General features: G+C 33.1%; 2 protein-coding genes and 1 pseudogene across 2 annotated transcripts; all 3 read left to right on the top strand.

Moving 5' to 3' along the window:
- The first annotated feature begins 783 nt into the window (after positions 1-783).
- On the top strand, positions 784-5,300 carry LOC146723174 (uncharacterized). The gene is made up of 8 exons (XM_085482951.1): positions 784-1,076; positions 2,500-2,758; positions 2,927-2,989; positions 3,482-3,685; positions 4,028-4,349; positions 4,513-4,657; positions 4,820-4,896; positions 5,053-5,300. The coding sequence occupies exons 1-8, from the start codon at positions 784-786 to the stop codon at positions 5,298-5,300; spliced, it is 1,611 nt and encodes a 536-aa protein (XP_085339077.1).
- Positions 5,301-9,693: 4,393 nt separating this feature from the next.
- LOC146723175 (zinc finger MYM-type protein 1-like) lies at positions 9,694-11,046 on the top strand. Its single transcript, XM_085482952.1, has one exon. The coding sequence runs from the start codon at positions 9,694-9,696 to the stop codon at positions 11,044-11,046; it is 1,353 nt and encodes a 450-aa protein (XP_085339078.1).
- Positions 11,047-14,716: 3,670 nt separating this feature from the next.
- On the top strand, positions 14,717-22,076 carry LOC146723176 (uncharacterized; annotated as a pseudogene).
- Positions 22,077-22,533: the final 457 nt, after the last annotated feature.

The raw sequence follows: 22,533 nt of genomic DNA on the forward strand, positions 1-22,533 counted from the left end.
CGGGGGCCAAATCATGGAACCACTCACTACCTATCTACTACTACTACTACAACTAAATAATTTTATCGTTTTTTTCTGCTGTCTGGGTACGCAATGGTTAACTTATAAATAACTTGTAGACTAACGTACAAAATATTTTTGAAGAAAAATAGATACGTACATGTTTTTTAAAAGTGAGATTTCTGAAAGTAAAGATTAAAAGTTTCTATTATCAATTATTTTCTCATATAATACATTTTTCAGTGAAACAAACTGCGTATACATATTTCTTTCGTTTTCATAAATCTTTTTTACATGTATTTATGTATGTCTTAGGTATTTATTTAAGTATGTCTAAAAATCTGTAATTTATGTTGCTATAATATTATATTGAGTCTGTTTCTTTGTAGCAGAATTCTTTTTATTGTTGGTCGTTATTCTTTCTTGTTTTCTTATTTTAGTCATAATAACACTTTTGTTATAGTTGTTTGTTTTGTCTTTTTTTCTGGTATGATTTGTCAAGATATTTTTATATTTTCATTTTAAGAAATTTTTGGAATTATCATGTCTTAATAAACGCTCACTTAGTCGTTATATTTTTGAAATAAATTGAATGGTGATGACATGTAATTATAGTTGGTATTATAGTATATTTTGCTTTAATATTCCAAGGATCTTTTAATTTCAGACAAATGCTTAAATTGTAATTATTACTGAAACAAGCAAGAATTTTTTATATCTTTTATATTTTTTCCTTCAGCTTTACTTAAAATATAACTATTTATTTTAATTATTATATTTAAGATGGATGAAATACGTGGAAAACAACCTGGTACCACTGTTTATGTGTACAAAAGTTATACTTATAACAAAGATTCTCGCAATAAGAATATTCTGCGATGTAGTACTCGTCGCTCTTCAAAATGTCCTGGCACTGTATATATTGATAAACATGATAAAATACAAATAATGCATAATCATAATCATGTTGAGACACAAGAAAAAATAGAACAGTATACCATGAAACAAGAGATGTTGAAGCTTTGTCGAGAGACACATTTATCTTCAAAAGAATTATTTGATAATGTTTGCAGAAAGTAAGTCTCAATATTATTATTTATTACAATTAAAATAATGAATAACAACTTTTATATATATGTATACAGGGTGTTTTAGACCTTGCACACCAACAGTTAGAGACGTCTTCCTTAGTTCATTTTAAGATGATTTTTCTTCAGCGAATATGTCGTGAGAGGTTATCATGTTTTAGAGACTTTCAATGTTTATCATTATGTATCTGTAAAAAGCTTAAATTAAAATTTTATTACACTAAATTTCACCTAAAATTAACTGAAGAATGTAAAATTAATCTTTTAGCTCCACAAAGTAAAGTTTCCGAAAAACTTTTTTTAAATAGCTTCTAACTCATATTGATGCCTCGACATTTTGCTAATGAAAAATCGTTTTAAATGATCTCAAGAATATGCTCCTGACTGTTGGTGCGTGAATTCTGAGGCACTGTATATTCTTTGTACGTTATTTTGTATATACATGTCTATAGATACATATATATACAAGGTGTCTGACATAAGATATCCCACAAGAATATATAATTAGAGATCTCGCTAAACTAAGTTTAAAGTCCTATATTTTCAAATAATCGCGTAAAATTTCGAAATATTAATTAAAAAAGATCAGTCAATGAATGTATGATTCACGTGATTAGGCCGTCAGATATTCAATATATATTTATATCGAAGATTTTGCTAATAGAAATTTGATATGTCAAGATCAGAAAGATCCAAAATGAATCGTGCACCTACTGGCTAATTTTTAAAAATGAATATATTGAAATATTTTGTAGTTTGCAAAATAATTTATATATATATGACTTTTTAAATCAGTTTAACGAGATCTACTTATATATTCTCGGTGGGACACCTTATATCATATACCCTGTATATATACATTCCGAAACAATTTGCGAATCAAAATATCATAGCAAGATAGTTTTCGAAAAAATAAATTAGCAAAGTATTTTTCATTGTAAACAGTATTTTTTAAGAGATATAAAGATTTTAAATTTACAATTTACTAATTACAGATTATGGTTAAACGGACGCTTGTCTGTGAGTCGCGCGTCAATTGTGTTAGTAATCTCTCACTTTAGGTGTCCGTTTAACCGTAATGTGTAATGATGAATTTTACAATCTTTATATGGCAAAAACTACCGTGAAATAAAAAATTTGTAAATACATTTTTAATTTATTTTCAACCTTTTTGCTATGGTATTTTGATTCGCGAAATTCGGGACACCGTATATATATGAACATATACATATATACAGGGTGTTCCAGAACTCACGCATCAACAGTTAGAGGCGTGTTTCTGAGATCATTTTAAGACAATATTTCCTCAGCGAAAATGTCGAAGATTATCATTTTTTGGAGACGTCCAATGTTTACTATTACATATACACCATTTATATATATATATATATATATAAATTGCTTTGTATAGATATCCTGAAACAGCCATACGATTGTCATACGCGTCATTAAAATCTACATTGTACCGTGAGAGAATCAAACTTCGACCAAGTTTAACAAATAATATGGAAACTCTTGCTGCAAGTTTATCCACATATGCACCTCTTGAAGGATTTTATAAAGGAATTGTAACTTGCAGCGATGGAAAGAAAGCACTGATATTTACAAGTAATGAGCTGTTACAAGAATTGCAAAAGTCAACAGAACTTTATGTAGATGGCACATTTAATGTAAGCTCATATAACAAGTAAATTTATTATTTAAATATATAGAAACTTTATATATCATTATTACAAAGTATATTATTGTTTTTATATATATAAATAAATAATTTATATATATTCAAATAAATACAATAATTAAATACAATACATTTATATTATGTTAATTGATTTTAGATTGTTCCACGTACACCACTAATGAGCCAAATGTATTCGATTCATACTCAATATATAAATGTCGTAGGTATCAAAATTACACTATAATAATATAGTACACTGTAATAATATGTATAATTGGTTTGTTTAAATATCATGTGCATGTTTTTTAATAAGTAACAAACAAAAATATATAAAAAAAATAATTGGAACTTGCATTTTAAATTAAGTGTTTTCACAAAAGACAATTTAATTATAAACATTGATTTAAATTTTTTAATGTAAAGACAAAAATAATAGAAAAAGAAATAATTTATATGTGCATTTAAAATAATTATAAAACAATTATTTGAAATAACAATATAATTATTTTTATCTTTTATATTGCTTTAATATAATAAAAATCAAATAATATACTAAATTCACATTTTACATTTTACATTTTATTTTTTATATTACACATTTTTTCAAACATGTAATATATTATTTTATAATGAATATATATTTTCTTATATAAATTAAATTTATTGTCGTATATATATTTTTAGTTGTATGTATTATATATATTTTTCACAGGGTATTGGTATGATTTTTATCTTATGTGAAAGTCGCTCTAGTAATATGTACACAGCTATTTGGAAAAAAATTATAGAATTAGTACCAAGTCTTCAACAAAATTTAAAGTTTATAATGAGCGATTATGAGACAGCTGCCATGAAAGTGATAAATGAACAATTTCCAGCAGCAGAGGCTCATGGATGCTGGTTTCATTTTAATCAAGTATATTTTTAAAATTAAATATTAATAATTTTTTGAAACTTATTCCATATTATTTACTATAAATAAATTTAATGATAATACATAAAAATGTAATTATAATTATAATATATAGAGAGATATATAGAATACTTATCAAGATAATACGTGTATTAATTGTATAATAACGTAGTCATTATTTTATTTATATAATAATCTAAAAAATAACGTTATTAAGTTGTTTCTTGCTTTAATAAAGTAAATTGCAATGGTTATGAACATTGACATTAATTGACATTGATATTAATACATCTCAAAATATTTATCCACATAAATCTAAATAACATTAATATATTATACTTATAGGCACTTTTGCGTAAATGGCAGCGATTAGGATTAATGGAAGCACCAAGAAATATTTTATCTATGACAATGACTATGGCATTAGTTCCATCTAATTGTTTTGAAGAAGCACTTTCTATCATACAACTTGAAGTTAATAAAATTTCTTCTAAATATCCTGCTGTCAATAATTTTTTAGCTTATGTACGTAAAACCTGGTTACCGTTGGCAGCAAAAGTTAGTGTTTATGATTGTCCTGCAAGAACAAATAACATAGTAGAAAGTTTCCATAACATAGCAGGAAAAAAATTTGGCAAAGCTCATGGAAACGTTTGGAATTTCTTAGGCAACATTGCTATACTTCTAATTTTTTGAATAAAATGAAATAAAAGCAAAACATTTTAATTGCAAAAAATTATTAATGTGAAATACTTTTGATTAACATTTTTTTTATTTTAAAAATAGTTAACAAATTATTGAGTGTTATAACAAATAATATATTCTTATAGATAATCTACGCAAATTGATAATTGACGAAGAGATAAAACTCAAACGTCTACAAACAATCAAAGTAGGTGAGTGGCGTGCAAGTATTAAAAATAAAAAACGGGATTATAAAATACTGGAAGCTCAAGCAGACTTAACGATTGGCAGGTTAGCTAATAATAAAAAACGTGTTTTATTTAATTATATTAATATTATCGTATGCTGCTAATAATTAAAATTTAATTATTATGGTATATATAGTCTGTTAATATTTCCTTCTTATGTATCATATCTTACATGTAATAAAACTGTACTTTCTATTTCTCGTAGGTTAAATCTTGAACATTTCTTACGTATGTTCACCGATAGATGTGAAAACTTTGTGAAGGCTACATTTCTTTATAAAGGTATATTTTTTAATATAATATATTATTTTGAATTTTTTCATTGAAGTATATTCTATTAATATGGTTATAGTATATTCTATTAATATGGTTATAGTATATTCTACTAATTTGCTCTTTATTATTCAGAATATTAATATTGCATTTTTTTTGTTGCAGAAAATAACAATTATGAACATAACTTGACATCTGACAAAAAAGATGCTCTGTGTGCGCCTTATACAACAAAAAACATATCACATAATATTGAAACTGAAAGAGAAAAGAAAAAAACAATAATGCCATTACAAGAATTACCCGATCATGAAGAAAGCAATAGTTCATGCATGACACGTCTAAAGAGAAAGCTGTTAAACACTAATAAGGGTATGCAAATTTCTGTTATGATAATTGTCAAGTTCTTTTAATTTAATTATATTAAATAATAATTAAGTTTCGTATTTGATTTGTGATATTTTAATGTACGTTTATTAAAGCTTACAATAAATTATAAAACTAGTTATACAATATTCATTTTGAAAAATATATTTGCATATAATTTTCTAATTTATATTTCACTTTTCTTTTAAATCATTATTACTGTTTCTTGAATATTTTTTACTAACTATTGCTTTGTATTTATTGACAGAAAATTCCTACGAAGACGACTTACACAAAAAAAATATTAATTTTACTAAGTTAAAAGAATTATCTGTGGTTTTACACAAAATTGATGAACCAATAAAAAAACATCACAGAATTTAATTTGTACAAGGTAAGTTTAATACAGTAGTTTATATGTATATGCTTACTTTATAATTAAATAATAGTTAAGAGTATACGCCTGGAAGATAGAAAAAATAAAAAATTGTTAATGGATTTTATTATGATATTAAAAATTTATTACTATACGTTAGGTTATTTATTTATCTAAGAGTGTGTTTAGATGGAAATTACTGTAACTTTGTTAATATTAATAATTTTTTAAAAGTTCGTTATATATATAACACGTATGTGCAGAACATATCTGTAAAATTAATTATAATATCCTTCTTTTTTTTTTTATAAATGATACGTTGCTTTAAAAAATATTTTAACATATTTGCAAGATAATTTTACTAAAGATAATACACAGGAAGATAAATAAACAAATATTAAATTTTGCCCACAAACACAGATGAGAGCAATGCATCTGTAAATGTTCCATATCATGCTGTGGACTGGACGCTGCAGGATAGTCAAGATGCAGCTAAAAAAAATCTTCCTCGGACTCTTGTATTCTGTGTTATAATGACGAACGAACACACGTTTTCATACCACGTGGTCATCTTGCTTGTTGTTTCCAATGTATTAAACGTTTAGAAGCTAATCGGTGTCTGATATGTAATGTAAATTTTCAAAGTTATGTTCGAGTTATAATATTATAAGATCGATTCCAAGCAATACTTTGTAAAAAGACTTTTCTATAAATTATATCTTTAAACACGCAATATTACTACATAAGCTGTCGCCAAAAATAGTTTTGATTACATTTTCTTATAATATTACTGTGATAGTATTGCATCTCTGTGATAAAATTGCGAATGTCTTGTCCGACTATGAGTTTAAGTTGTTTAAATACATAAGATAGCAATATTACACAAATTTACTGTTATTGTTATAAAATAATTGCCTTGCTAAAATGTGACGCGTATTATGAAACGCAATATTACTACATAAGTTTAAATAATTTTGTGTTACAGTCAAAATGACACTTGTACAACATACTGTATTACTAGTATATTTTATTTTCTACATTAATCAGGATTTTAAAAAATTTAAGTTTGATTACAGAAGTACAAGTTTTCTTGTAGTAAATTTTTTTCCATCAATATATTTAATATGTTTTTACATCCATATTTTATTTTCAAGCAATATATGTAATGCCAAAGAGGTATTTGACTACCTCTTCTTATAATACGTTGTAATAATATTGCATTTATGGTGAAATTGCGAATTGTGTTTCTCAAATTTGAGTTTAAGTTGTTAAGATAGCAATATTACAAAAATTTACTGTTTTTGTTAAAATAATTGCCTTGTTAAAATATGACGCACCATTATATTGTAAGATCGTCCTTGTGACAGGGGTATTCTTGATAGGTTGGTGTCAGGAAAAAGCGTGGAAATGGTTCTCAAAGGATTAGGCGTAGTGATCACTCGGTAATAGGAACAATCAGAAATTTATTGCCAGGGCCGAGTACTTCGTGCGAGTCGTGGAAAAAGACTGCGTATTAACAATTGCTCTCGCGCGTCTTCCGGTGTCGCCGGCCTCGCTGGCCAATCACCGAAACGCTAGGTCACATGTCGCTAGGTAATCAGATCAACACGGTAAATCGCCAATGAACAGGGAAGTAGCCGCGGCGCGCGCAGCATAACACGGTATATACAAAGCGGCTTAAACAAAATCGCAAACCCTTACAATATAATCATTAGCATTTGAAGGACGTTCGATTACGGAAGTACAAGTTCTCATAGTGAATTATCAATCAGTATACATAATTTGTTTTTACGTACAGATTTTATTTTCTAGAAATGTATTTAACACTAAAAATGGATTTTGACAACTTTTTCTTATAACATTATCTTTAGGTCTTGCGCATAATAAAATATTAAATATTTAATATTAAATATTGAATATTTAGTATTTAATATTTAATATTTAGTATTTAATATTTAATATTTAGTATTTAATATTTTTCCTATTGTGCGCAGGGCCTTAAGTGCGTCAAGTCTAGTGTATTGCGATTCTGTGTTAAGTTCTGTGTGATATAACGTTAAAGTATTATAAAATAATATATATTATAAATATATAATATAAATAATAGAATATTTTAAACGTGGTATTTTTTTATATTGAGGAATAAAATATAAAATAAATACTACATTAATAAAAACACTGTCCTATATTATATAAAATACAATTATGAAAGTTGTGAACATTGCCAAAAATATTACGCAAAAAACTTTTGTACAGCTTGTTTGAATATTAAATAAAAAACATGTCTTAAATTTATATTCTTTTTCGCACATTATCTGTTTATCCCTCATTTTTATAATAAATTTTCAACAAATTTGCGTCTTGATTCTGCTCGATGTTCTCATTAGTCCATCCTTTATCTCTTGTATATCTGTATATCAAAGCTTCTTTTCATAAATGTTAATGAAAAATAAGTAACAAATATAAAAACATTAATATTCACAAAATAATTAAGATGTCCAATAATTTCGGTATACAACTTTCGATGTGCAACTTTTGGTGTACAACTTTCCGTGTAGAACTTTCCGTGTACAACTTTCCGTGTAGAACTTTCCGTGTAGAAATTTCCGTGTAGAACTTTCGGTGTACAACTTTCCGTGTAGATCTTTCCATGTACAACTTTCCGTATAGAATTTTCGGTGTATAACTTTCCGTGTAGAACTTTCCGTGTAGAATTTTCGGTGTATAACTTTCTGTGTAGAACTTTCCGTGTAGAACTTTCCGTGTACAACTTTCGGTATACAACTTTCGGTGTAGAAATTTCAATGTACAAATGAACAATGTACAAATTTCGGTGTACATCTGAACGGTGTACAAGTAAACGGTATACAAATTTTGGTGTACAAATTTTGGTGTACAAATTTTGGTGTACAAATTTCGGTGTACAAATAAACGGTGTATAAATTAACGGTGTACAAATTAATAGTGTATATCTTAACAGTGTCTAATATTGTAGGTATCAAATTTTGTGTCCATTTGCACTGTGTCCATTTGCACTGTGTCCATTTGCACTGTGTCCAATTGAGCCGTGTAGAAAATTTTGTGTCCATTTGCCCTGTGTCCATTTGCACTGTGTCTATTTGAACTGTGTCCAAGTGAACCACTCCGGTACGAATAAAGGCATTTTTCCACATTTATTCAATACTATTGATAACCAGTCTTATATCGGAGCGTTACCCGATGTTTAATATTATTCACCCGATTATATGCAGATGAAAGAACGCGAAAAATTTCTCGCGTGGCACTCCGAGATAACGCGCACAAACTATGTGTTTGATTTTCAACGCGAAATATTGCTTTACTGTTGTAACGATGTAGATATCCTTAGACGAGCGTGTATGGCTTTTAGAAAAATATTCTTAGAGCGTGGAAACGTGTGTCCATTCGAGGAATGCACAATTATCGCCTCAACGTGTATGCGAGTATTTAGAAAAAACTTTTTACGCAAAAGAGAGATTGGTATCATTCCAACGGGAGGATACAGACATGCGAATATTCACTCGCGTAAAGCCCTGCAATGGTTGATATGGAAAGAGCGGGAGCTCGGTCATCATATTATCCATGCCGGTCGCGCTCGAGAATATCGATTACGCGATGGTACGCTAGTCGATGGATACTACGAGTCGGTAGAAAATAACGTAACGCAATATTACGCGTTACAGTTTCACGGCTGTTTTTTGCAGGGCCGGCGAAACCACTATGGAAGGTATGGAACATTCCATACTTGTAAAAATCTAATGTATGGAATTCCATATACTGTCGAAGACTAAAATGTTATTAAAATTTTTGAAAAAATTTAAACGTATAAAAATGTGATATTTGGTTAGGGCTCTTTGTGGCAGGTTTCTACCCTGAACAGCCATACTTTCCCAACTCAACGTATACACATATAAAAATACGTTTCGAAACGCCCTCCTTGAACGAGCTCGCGTACGCCTTTCTTCGAAATTTCAACCGCGCGCTGCGTGTGTTTGGTATTGTGACTATTGTGTGCGTAAAGATTCAGGGGCGGTTAGACTACCATTATGGACAAGTTTCTCATCAAGGGTAAGCGGAAGAGAGAGTCAGAAGGTCTGACGGCATCTGGACTTGTATTCGCTACCAGTGGTAATGCAAGTGGCATAACCTCTAGTTCACAATCGGAAAATCGTAGCGAGCAAACGTTTATACCATTCTCGCGAAAAAATATCGAGTGTAACCGTGATATTATTAGTAGTGACAACTGTGATCTAAATTCTGAGAAAGAAAATTGCGGTAAAGCAATTTATACGCAGCCTGTTGTTGCAAATGAAAATAATAACCTAAAGATCAACGTCATACCACGAGCTTTCTCACGTTGGCAAACCGTTTATCCGTGGTTATTAATAAATCGTGCTGGGAAAGCCATTTACTCAAGCTGTGTCGAAGCGGCAAATAAAATATTACCACTGTCCAGTTCTAATACCTATGCAAATTCTCGTCGCGCATATGTCGAACAAGAATTCGATACGTGGAAAAATGCTTTGAAATCATTTCGAGCTCACGAAAACAGTGAACTACATCGCAATGCTACAGCAGCCTTAGCATTATTACAGCAACAAAGCATGGTTTATTCTTTTTCTAGTACAAAAAAGAAAGAAATGGCTGACGCACGCGTAGCTCTACGAAAAATATTCAGCACAGTAAAAGTATTGGCTAAACAAGGATTAGCTTTGCAAGGGAGTGACAATGACGAACGCTCTAATTTAGTTCAAATATTAAAAATGCGAGCAGAGGACGTCCCGGAACTCAGTACTTGGCTAAATCGATCAGGTCATACATGGATTCATCACGACGTCATAAACGAAATCCTCGAACTTTTTGCAAATCAAGTGGTGCGAGAGAATCTCGAGACTATAAAATCAGCAGATGTTTATGCCATAACTCTGGATGAAACATCTGACATATCAAGATTAGAACAAATCTCTATATGCATACGGATAGCGTTAGACGACTTAACAACGAGGGAAATTTTTATGGGATTTTATTCTACGGAAAACACGAAATCACAAACATTATTTGACATTGTAAATGACGTGCTTACTCGATACGACCTGAAATTTAATAATTTAAGAGGACAATGTTACGATGGAGCGTCAAATGTTAGTGGGCGGATCACTGGATTGCAAACACGTATACGAGATATAGAACCTCGAGCTCTTTATGTGCATTGCAATGCACATACACTCAATCTTGTTGTCCAAGACGCCATGGAGCATGTGCCATGTGCCCGAAATTTCATTGGTATCGTAAAAGATGTCATAAACTTCATACGTGACTCACCAAAGCGATTAGCGCAATTCAAGAATCTGCAATCGGGAAACAGTCCCACATTAACTCCTTTTTGTCCAACAAGGTAAACGAATCTAATCGATAATAAGAACTGTTTAATTTAATTTAGAATATAATAATTTGCAATTGAAAGGAATAAATAAATGCCAGAGAAAAAAACGTTTTCTTAATATAGATAAAAATGCATAGCAATTTAAAGAAAAGTCTATTATAATAATTATTAGAGATACAGTTTTGTGACTTATTTTACATATGATAAAATTTAACAATTTTACATATAATTTAATGTAGAATGTATTGATAAAAATATATATAACCAAATAAATATTTATTTAATGTAAGCATGTATTTATTTGATACAATAAAATATTAAACTTGATTTTAGTTAATTATTCCTGTATCATGTAAATATTTGGTTACTTTAAATAAATATTTATTATGTAAAAACTGCATTTAGTATATTTAGTATAGCTTATTTAATTCCTTCAATAAATCTGTATAAATTCAGTATTCCAGATTTTTTATCGAACCCTTGAATTATATTATATATAAGACAATTTCATTGTATTTTTGAACAAATGAGATTTTTTAAACGATATATTTTCTTGAACAAAATTTGATTCCTGATAAAATAAATTTCAAAACGTGTGAATAGCTAATTAAAAAATCCTCACTCCTAAAAATTGTATTACTTTAATAAGTAATAATTTTAAACAATTTTTGGCATGATTGTCCAAGATCTTTTCGAGTAAATCGCGATAGACTGCTTTCGATGGATCGTACAGATACGTGTGATTTACGTTACGAGCACACCGTTGCAACGACATTTCGCCTTCGAAAGCGCGGATATAGGGTGATTGAGAAATGGAAATGCGACTTTTCATTCGCGAGATGAATGAAAATGTCGAGATGCGCGAATATCTACATCGACATCGAATGATAGACACCGAACCGCTCGATCCCCGCGACTCATTTTACGGTGGACGCACGGGAAATATCGTAACGCGATACGAGATCACGGGTACAGAAAAGATACGTTACGTGGATGTATGTTCTCTGTAACCGTTTGTATTGAAGACCGGTGGTTTTCCGATTGGCCGTCCGACAATGTACGTAGGCGAGAAGTTAATCGGATTATCACCGGGATATAATTTCGATTCAGTCGAGGGAGTTGTGCGATGTAAAGTACTTCCTCCCCGCTATCTCTTTCATCCTGTATTATCCTATCGCGTGCGGGGTAAATTATTATTTGCGTTATGTCGCAGTTGCTGCGAAACATTTTCTCAGATTGCGTGTACTCACGAAGCTCACGAACGCGAATTCGAAGGTACATGGATATCGTGCGAATTACGAAAAGCAATCGAGAAAGGATATTGCCTGTAAACGACAAGGTGATATATATTTCGTGACAGGGGTTAGCGAGATTTGGCAATATAACATCGTTCGTTACGACCCCGTACGCGACAAGGGGGTCTATTTACGGAATACATTAATACATTTCTACAATTAAAGCAAGAAGCTAGCGGATAGCCGAGCGAGTGTGTCGATAACGTTGCTAAAGAGCGTTACATCCGCGAGTATGAGGAAGTAGAAGGAATCGTTCTTGAAAAAGATAACCTTGCACTCAATTCCGGTTTACGCTCGGTTGCTAAATTATGCTTGAATTCTTTTTGGGGTAAATTTGGTCAACGTGCAAACTTACCGAATACCGCGATTGTCAAAACGCAAGAACGATTAATGAGTTTGCTCACTAGTCCTCAACATGAAATAACCGATATATTGCCTGTAAACGACGAGGTGATATATGTTTCATTTCGATTACGAGAAGAGGCAATCGTATCTTCGTCTCTTACTAATGTTATAATAGCGGCTTACACGACGGCTCAAGCACGATTAAAATTGTATGATTATTTAGAAAAATTAAACAGGCGTGTTTTATATTACGATACGGATTCCTGTATTTATGTAAACGGTGATCCGCAGGAATACGAACCGCATACGGATAATTTTTTAGGCGACATGACGGATGAACTCGCGAGCTACGGACAAGGTAGTTACATTGAGTCGTTCGTATCCGGTGGTCCGAAATTTTACGCATATGTGGTCCGTATACCCGAAGGACTCACACACAAAGTTTGCAAAAAGTAAAGAGTATAACCTTGAATTTCGAAAACTCGCGTTTAGTTGTAACGGTTCACCTTTCCCGACGCCGCGGATCGGCTCGCCGGTTCCAGGATTCGGGAGGAAGGGGGAGATTCAGACTCGCTTATTCCTTATTAACAATGCTTTGGTTTATTCAAAAAGAAACAAGTAAACAAAATGTTCGTTGGCATAAAGCCTGAATAGAGAAACTTATTGACTACCCGGTATAAACAAAATACGGAGGCGTATAGCCTGTAGCGGTGTCCGGAAAAGACTTACAAATTACCCGGTATAACTTAGAGATACGGTGTACGAAGGCGGATAGTCTGTAGCGGTGTCCGGAAACCGGGAAACCCGGTGTAATGACGAGAAACCCGTCACCCGGTGTATAGCAGAAAGAGACCGGAAACCGGGAAACCCGGCGTAACAACGAGAAACCCGTTGCCCGGCGTGTAGCAGGAAGAACCGGAAACCGGGAAACCCGGCGTAATGGCGAGAAACCCGTCACCCGGTGTATAGCAGGAAGAGACCGGAAACCGGGAAACCCGGCGTAATGGCGAGAAACCCGTCACTCGGTGTATAGCAGGAAGAGACCGGAAACCGGGAAACCCGGCGTAACAACGAGAAACCCGTTACCCGGTGTATAGCAGGAAGAGACCGGAAACCGGGAAACCCGGCGTAACAACGAGAAACCCGTTGCCCGATACTAAAGGTAGGAGGCCAGAAATCGAGAAACCCGGCGTAACAACGAGAAGCCCGTTGCCTGGCTAGGAGGTCCGGAACAGGACTGGTGCCGGCTCATCCGTCGAGCCGGCTTATATACCCTGCCGGCGGTTCCCCCACTCTGCATCGAGGCTGCGGTGGGGGTAACGCGCCGGCGTCGTAGTGGGGCGCCTCTGAGGGTTGTAGTGGGGCGCCCCTGGGGTAGGGTGACCCGTGTATCGCTTTGTGTTTTTCGTTTAGGGGCGCCTTAGGCGCCATAGCCTCAAGTGGCGGGCGGGTGATCGGCCCGCGAGGCGTTAGTAACGGCCACGCCGTTACATAGTTAATTTTAATAGTATTAAAGAATTATTGCTGCGTAAAGAAAGAGAAAAAGAAGAACGAAAAGAGAAAGCACGAGGAGAGCAAGTTGAAGAGGCGATTCCTGGGACATCGATAAATCTTCGTTTTAACCTTTAGAGGGCGGGAGTGGTCGATATTTCGACCACCCAAGGCACACAAACTATTTGATGTTTACAGCCAAAATTTGGTGTGTTTATTAAAGAAAAAATAGTGAAAAAAATCCTGAAGGCATCCTTGACTTTGGAAATTGCCATTTCAAGGTCAAATTCTTTTTTTTCGCTATTTTGGCCTCAAAGTTCGTATAGCCACATTATTTATGCGCTAAGTGCGAAAAAATAGTACTGCGTATCGTAAAACCTAACCTAACATTTTTCACTATTGGATTGCATAAGGTAAATTTGCTGCAGATCGCTACTATTGATTCATAATCTATTACGATTAGAATTCTTGCAGTACATATTTTATTTGTTACTATTATTATCATTTTTTTGACACTATTATCCAAACATTTTATCAGATTCTTATCTTTGAAAAATGACTGAAAATGAAGCTTGGAGTAGTGGCGAGTCCGAACCAGAGGTACAAGACTCAGACAATGAAAAAATTGATGACGTTGATTTAGGAGATATATATGACGGAAGTCAAATTTTTGAGGACGCGTATTTTTATCCATCAATCAAAGACTTCGAAGGTAGTTCCACAATAAATTCTAATATCTCTATATCAGGGAATAATCCAATCGATTATTTCAATTATTTTTTTTGTTCTTCTCTACTGCAAAAGGTTATAGACGAGACGAATCGTTATGAAACTCAAAATGATGAAATAAAATCTTCACATATGAAATCTTGGAAACCTCTTACAAAAGATGAGCTTGAAAATTTTTTCGGTCTTTCAATTCTAATGGGCCATGTTCGGAAAGGCAATATGAAAAGTTATTGGTCTTCAGATCTCTTACTACACACTCCAATTTTTTCTCAAACAATGTCTCGCGATAGATATCTTCAAATTCTGCGTAATTTACATTTTCACGATAACAAAGAAATTATAAATCACCCTTTAGTGAAAATAAAGCCAATAATAGACCACCTACAAAACAAATTTTCGGCAGCTCTTATTCCAGGCAAAAATCTGTGCATAGATGAAAGTCTGTTATTATGGAAAGGTAGGCTTCGATTCAAGCAATATATTCCCTTGAAGAGAAATCGTTTTGGCATCAAGCTTTTTCTGATAGTAGACTGCGAAACTGGATTTATATTGGGCTTTGTTGTTTATACTGGTGCGGACACCGATTATGAAAAGTTTGGTTTGGGTATTACTGGCGATATTGTCGCTCACTTCTTACAACCTTATTTTTATAAGGGTCATGTTATGTATGTAGACAATTGGTATACATCTCCTACTTTAGCAGAATTTTTACACGATCGTGATACAGGAATATGTGGCACGGTGAAAGCAAATAGAAAGGGAATGCCAAATCTAGACAAGAAATTAGCTCGAGGTGAAGTACAAGTCGCTCATAATGGTACATGGATGGCAATGAAGTGGGAAGATAAACGTAGTGTTCGCATGCTTACAAGTGTGCACGAACTTGAATTCTGCGCAACTGGAAAAAAAAATTATCAAACAAAAGAAGACATTATAAAGCCAACATGTGTTCATGAATACAATCAAAATATGGGCGGTGTAGATAATATCGATAGACAATTATCTATAACGGAATCAGTGAGAAAAACAATGAAGTGGTATCGCAAGCTCTTTTTTCACCTTCTTGATCTATGTTTATGTAATGCTCATGCTTTATATAAAATGAGAAATGAAGAGCATATATCATTTCCTTTATTTCGATTAGAGATTGTTAGATCATTATTGAAACTTGATCCTACTGAAAACTATGCTTGCAACAATGATTCTCCCACTCGATTAGTTGGCCGACATTTTCCGAGGCGTGCTACAAGTCGAAGGTGCCACTTGTGCTCTTTGCGTAAGAATAAAAGTCGAACGATGTACATGTGTCCCACTTGTGATGTTCCTTTATGCGCAGCACCATGCTTCGAAGAGTACCACACACAAGTGCGATTACCCTAACAAGCACCCCAACGTGAGAGGCAAGGGGACTCACGAAAATCAAGCACCCCAACGTGAGAGGCAAGGGGACTCACGAAAATCAAGCATCCCAAACGTGAGAGGCAAGGGGACTCACGAAAATCAAGCACCCCAACGTGAGAGGCAAGGGGACTTACGAAAATCAAGCACCCCGAAAGGATCGTTTTTTCGCCACGTCCACGTCGTTGGTCCTGGGTTACGCTATTGAAAAACTCTATTTTAGGAAGGCATCGTCCACCTTCATTTTAGATAAGAGGGACTGAAGAAGCCATTGTGCATCTCCACGGATGTAGTTGGAGTTCACTGCGCTTTTGATACAAAATAGATCGTCATTTTGAGGTCAAGGATGATTTTTTCCAATATGTTTTTCGTATTCAGAACATCAAAAAACATGAATATACCAACTTTGAGGCTGAAACAGCAAAAAAAAATTTTTTATATTGGCCTTTACGTTACGGCCGGGGGTGGTCGATATATCGACCACCTGTCAGGTTGGGAACTTAGAATGAGTAATCCGATGAAATTATATATAAATTTTGGGTCAAATGAAAAGTCGATTTGAACCAAAATTTTCCCGCCCTCTAAAGGTTAAAGCCATTCGGCGAACCGCGTTTTATGATATAATAACGCTTGACAAAACAAAAATATGCAAGCCTGTGTTATTAAAACAAAGATTTATCAAAAATCGATATTCTCTTCCATACAGTTATTTACCGGAACAATGACATTGCTTTCCTCTTCACACCCTTCTATCTTTGCGACGATACAATACATATACGCTTGCGTTTTCCGCCACTTGCATAGAAATGCAAATATTATGTAAAAATGTAAATATTATAGAAGTAAAATGTAGTTTATAAAATATTATACTTTATATTATATTTTATAAATCGTAGTTTTTATTTTAAAATGTCCGTAGTTTTAATTTTATTTTTATAATACAAAGGACAAGGCGTAGTTTAACTAAAGTTAGAAAATGTAGATATTAGTAATAAGAAAAAATACTCTGTAAATATAAATACAAAAATTTATATTTTTAATAAAAAATATTGTTCAGTAATAAAATTTATGTTTTAGTAAAAAATATTGTTTCCCCACCCGATTTTTATATTTTATAATTTTAATAATAATAATAATTGACCTTTTAAGCGAAATAATTTTTATTTAGTGAAATATTAAATTTTTAACAAAATTTTGAATATAAATTTTTTTTCTGAAAAACTTTAACATAAAAATATTTAATTTTTTAAAAATTCTTGTTACGTACGATTTTTATATATTCAAATATATCCGTGCCAATGTCACGTCCGGCTATATTACTACGTCCGGGTATATACATTTTTTCCGTTTATAAGGAATAAATTCTAAATTTATCAAACATCGTTTGAAAAGCGCGCCAAAGCCGGCCATGACTCCTAACTCCGTCTAGAGACTAAGCGTGGCGCTCCGTAGCGCCTAGAAATCTCCCACCACGGCGAGACCCCCTACTCCGGAGAGTTCCCTCTCTCTTGGCCACCGCAGGCCCGAGCCGCCAAAACGAAGGACCTCAGAGCAGTCCCGAATTTCGGCAGTTCATCTCGCGACTCCAAGCAGTACACTTGCTTTTCTAAATCTAACTCTAATCCTAAATCTATCTTAAGTCTAACTCTAAAAACATAAGTTCTACATCTAATTTTAATTCTTACTCTAAGTCCTAACCTCAAATTTTATTCTAAATATACCTTGTACTATTATATAAGAATAAACCAGTGTGTTCTTGTGAAACAAGTGTTCAATATATTTCTCGACAAATTCCATTTTTGCGATAAAACACGCTAGTAACTAAATCTGCTACATGGCATTGAATCTCGAATTCGAAATAATTCAAATTGTGTTTGGAGCGGACAGCCGCTCATCACAGCCAGAATTAACATCCTCTTCACACGCCGAAATAAGGAACCGATAGTGAGGTCCGCCGCACATCGACCTCCTTTATTAAAATAATTGTTCAGAGAATGTCTCCAATTCACTATGCCTAAAACACGACGCGCGGGAAGAAAAAACCAACTACGAAGGTTAAATCGAATTTATCGTGAATCTGTGACCGAACAATTTTCTCAATTCCTTGGTGTAGAGTACCAGGCCGATCCTGAGTATGAAAAACTTTTTAACATTAAAAATTATATACACATTAATAACAACGACGAGCTCCTGCCGTGGAACCCTGTGCCAATAACCTTCCAGCCACGACACATGTCGCCACTGAATATCCCGGAGGACGACCCTCCCCAGATAACACACAATATTGCATGAATATTCTATGTAGCATCAAAAATATTTTTTTGAGAATATTCTCAAAGAAATCATCTATACATCTCTATAGAATATCCTTGTTTATAAAGAATAATCTATAAATCTACCTAGAACATGTTAAAATCAGCTATAAGAATATATTGTTTATATTCCATAAATGTTCACAGAATATTCAAATGTATTTAATTGTAAGATGTAGATGGCGTTCAGAAAGTACAGAAGAAGGAGCAATCATTTATTATCTCTTTTCCGCTTTTATTAATAAGTACATACAGTCCGTTGAGTCCGTTCATATCGCTCAGTATATAGTGTACGATAAATAAAAAGTGTGTAAGCTTGTACAGAAAAAAAAGCTCTTATTGAGAAGGTAAGTATATATTAATTGTTATCAAAAACAATAAATATTATTATCGTTTCTTCACGTTGTATTATTTGTTTACAGTGATAGATTTTCTAACCTTTGCATGATTTCTTACAAGCTCTTTTAACAATTAATTTATCATTAAGAATCCCACATTAATTTTTCCAAGAACAAATATAATGAAACGTCGTAGTAAAGCGACTTTTTATAGAAATGTTAAAAGAGAAAGCGCAACATGTTTTACATTATCACAGGAGAATTGTAATAATTCTAAATATGATTGTATAAATGATAATGTTTTAATTACAAAAAATACAGATTTCTAATGTAATAGTACTTATAAAACAGAGGACTGTTTTAATACAAATTGCTTTAATGTTTTACATGACTTATATAGCCTATCTTCTGATAACTCTGATAATGTTATTAAAAATGATACTCCAATATCACAACAAAATATAGAAAATCAAAATTTACATAATCAAAGTAATAATTTTATTAATAAATTACGATCATGGGCAATATCATATAATATTTCACATAACGCCTTACGAAGTTTATTAAATTTATTAAAATTAGAAACAAATATTTCTTTGCCTCAAGAACTTTACTTTGTACTTCTCGACATGTACCCTACAAATCTGTAGGTTCAGGCACTTATGTACACATGGGAATTCAATTTGCAGTTCAAAATTTAATTAATTTGTTAGAAAAACAGCCAGAAAAAATTAATTTGTTTATTAATATTGATGGTTTGCCTTTAAGCAAAAGTTCCAGTAGTCAGATATATCCAATATTATGCTCAATATCTGAATATCCACAATATGTATCTGTGATAGGTATCTATCATGGTTATGAAAAACCTAATGATGTTAATTTGTTTTTACAAGATTTTACAGATGAAGCTATAAAGTTATCGGAAGATGGTTTTATTTATAATAATCATGCTATACCATTTGCAATTAAAGCATTTATATGTGATGCTCCAGCAAAAGCACTCATTACTTCTTGCAAAGGTCACACTGGATTTTTTGCATGTACTAAATGTATACAAAGAGGAAAATATATAAAAGCCAGAGTGTGTTATCCTGAAATAAATTATTTTAAAAGAACGGATGAAAATTTCCGTAATAGAGTTCAACCTGAACATCATACAGGAACATCAATTTTAGAAACAATACCTTCGATTAACATGGTAAAAAGTTTCCCTCTCGAATACATGCATTTAGTATGCCTTGGCGTAGTAAAAAAACTAATAAATATATGGCTCTTTGGACCTATTTCACATAGATTATCAAAAACCAACATACAATCTATTTCAAGTTATCTCGTTGAAATAAAATCTTGTATTCCTCCTGATTTTGTAAGAAAAACCCAGTCTTTAAATGAAGTTGCACGCTGGAAAGCAACTGAATTTAGATTTTTTTATTGTATTGTGGTCCAGTTGTTTTAAAAAATATCCTTTCATCTGACAAATACTTACATTTTATATTTTTACATATTGCTGTTAGAATTTTAATTAATGCTAATTTATATACAAAGTATTTAGAATATGCACGTTCATTATTAATATTTTTTGTGAAACAATTTAAAGTCATTTATGGAGCAGAATACACTTCACACAATGTACATGGATTAATTCATGTTGTTGATGATTGCAAAGTTTTTGGATCTTTAGATCTTTACAGTGCATTTCCTTTTGAAAATTACATGCAATATCTAAAACGATTAGTTAGAAAATCTCATTATCCATTAGCACAACTTGTAAAGCGTATTCATGAGTGACAAAATATATTGATAACTAAACTGTCAAAAAAAATAAAATTGCAAATGGTACTAGAACATCATGAAGGTCCTTTACCTATGACACATTTTTCTGCTCAATTTAAAAAATTGATTATAAATAATGTGTCGTTTAGTACACGTTTTGGAGATAATTGCTGTTATTTAAAAGATAAGAGTATTATGTCTTCTAAGCTGGGCAATAGAGCCAAGGAAACGAAACGAAAAATTAATTAAACGGAACTGTATCTCAATTTGAGATCCCAAAGTTCCACATATAAATTAATTTCGAAACTTACATATGGAGAAATAAGCGAGAAAAATATAGGTCCGAAAAGTCGCTGAAGCGGGAAGCGAACCCGCGTCTTTCACTTTCCGGGCGACTGCTCTTACCAACTAAGCTATTCAGACCCTTTCGATCCTATATTTTTTCATTTGCCTTTTTAGTAGATGTTAGTAAATACCGCCGTGATTAGCCCAAGGCGTGAATAAACTCAGAAATAAATATTTTTATCGGCTCTCAATATAAATAATATAAGTATGCTGTCTTCTAAGCTGGGCAATAGAGCCAAGGAAACGAAACGAAAAATTAATTAAACGGAACTGTATCTCAATTTGAGATCCCAAAGTTCCACATATAAATTAATTTCGAAACTTACATATGGAGAAATAAGCGAGAAAAATATAGGTCCGAAAAGTCGCTGAAGCGGGAATCGAACCCGCGTCTTTCACTTTCCGGGCGACTGAGTTTATTCACGCCTTGGGCTAATCACGGCGGTATTTACTAACATCTACTAAAAAGGCAAATGAAAAAATATAGGATCGAAAGGGTCTGAATAGCTTAGTTGGTAAGAGCAGTCGCCCGGAAAGTGAAAGACGCGGGTTCGATTCCCGCTTCAGCGACTTTTCGGACCTATATTTTTCTCGCTTATTTCTCCATATGTAAGTTTCGAAATTAATTTATATGTGGAACTTTGGGATCTCAAATTGAGATACAGTTCCGTTTAATTAATTTTTCGTTTCGTTTCCTTGGCTCTATTGCCCAGCTTAGAAGACAGCATACTTATATTATTTATATTGAGAGCCGATAAAAATATTTATTTCTGAATAAGAGTATTATGTTGATAGAAAATTTTGCTATAAAAGATAATAAGTACTACTTAATTGGGAAAAAATTTATTAATATAACAAGTTTTATTTCTGAAGCATTTCAATCTTCAAATTTTGATATATTTTCAGTACATGAACTCGGAGAATTATTTATGTCTAGTTGAAGATATTTCCAACAAAATGATAATTTTCCCATATAATAATACTTATGTTGTGTTTCCTCTCCTTCATACATTATGTTAATAATATAAATGTGTGACGACCCGATTAGCCGTCACTAGTCGCCCGCGCTCGTGTAAACGGCCCCTTTCGGGGCCACCACACGAATACGTTGGGAATTCGCCTTTTCGCCCCCACCCGTCACTCAACCCCCTCCAAGCTAGTCTTAGAGTGGGGTGGCCGACGGGTATAAAGAGCGGCGCAGCCGAGACTTCGAGACCAGTCCCGTCCTGGTCCCTCGAGCGTACTCAGGGATCACTCCTCAACTCCCACACTCCAACTCACCCCGGCCGACGAGCGTTCTCGTCGTGCAGGCCGAGCGTTCTCGGTCACCGGGTCCTGTCCGTAACTCACCCCGGCCGACGAGCGTTCTCGTCGTGCAGGCCGAGCGTCCTCGGTCACCGGGTCCTGTCCGTAAATCACCCCGGCCGACGAGCGTTCTCGTCGTGCAGGCCGAGCGTTCTCGGTCACCGGGTCCTGT

The sequence above is a fragment of the Nylanderia fulva genome, unplaced genomic scaffold (assembly GCF_048542155.1).
Source record: "Nylanderia fulva isolate GAGA-0341 unplaced genomic scaffold, ASM4854215v1 Scaffold222, whole genome shotgun sequence".
In the NCBI taxonomy this organism is placed as follows: domain Eukaryota; kingdom Metazoa; phylum Arthropoda; class Insecta; order Hymenoptera; family Formicidae; genus Nylanderia; species Nylanderia fulva.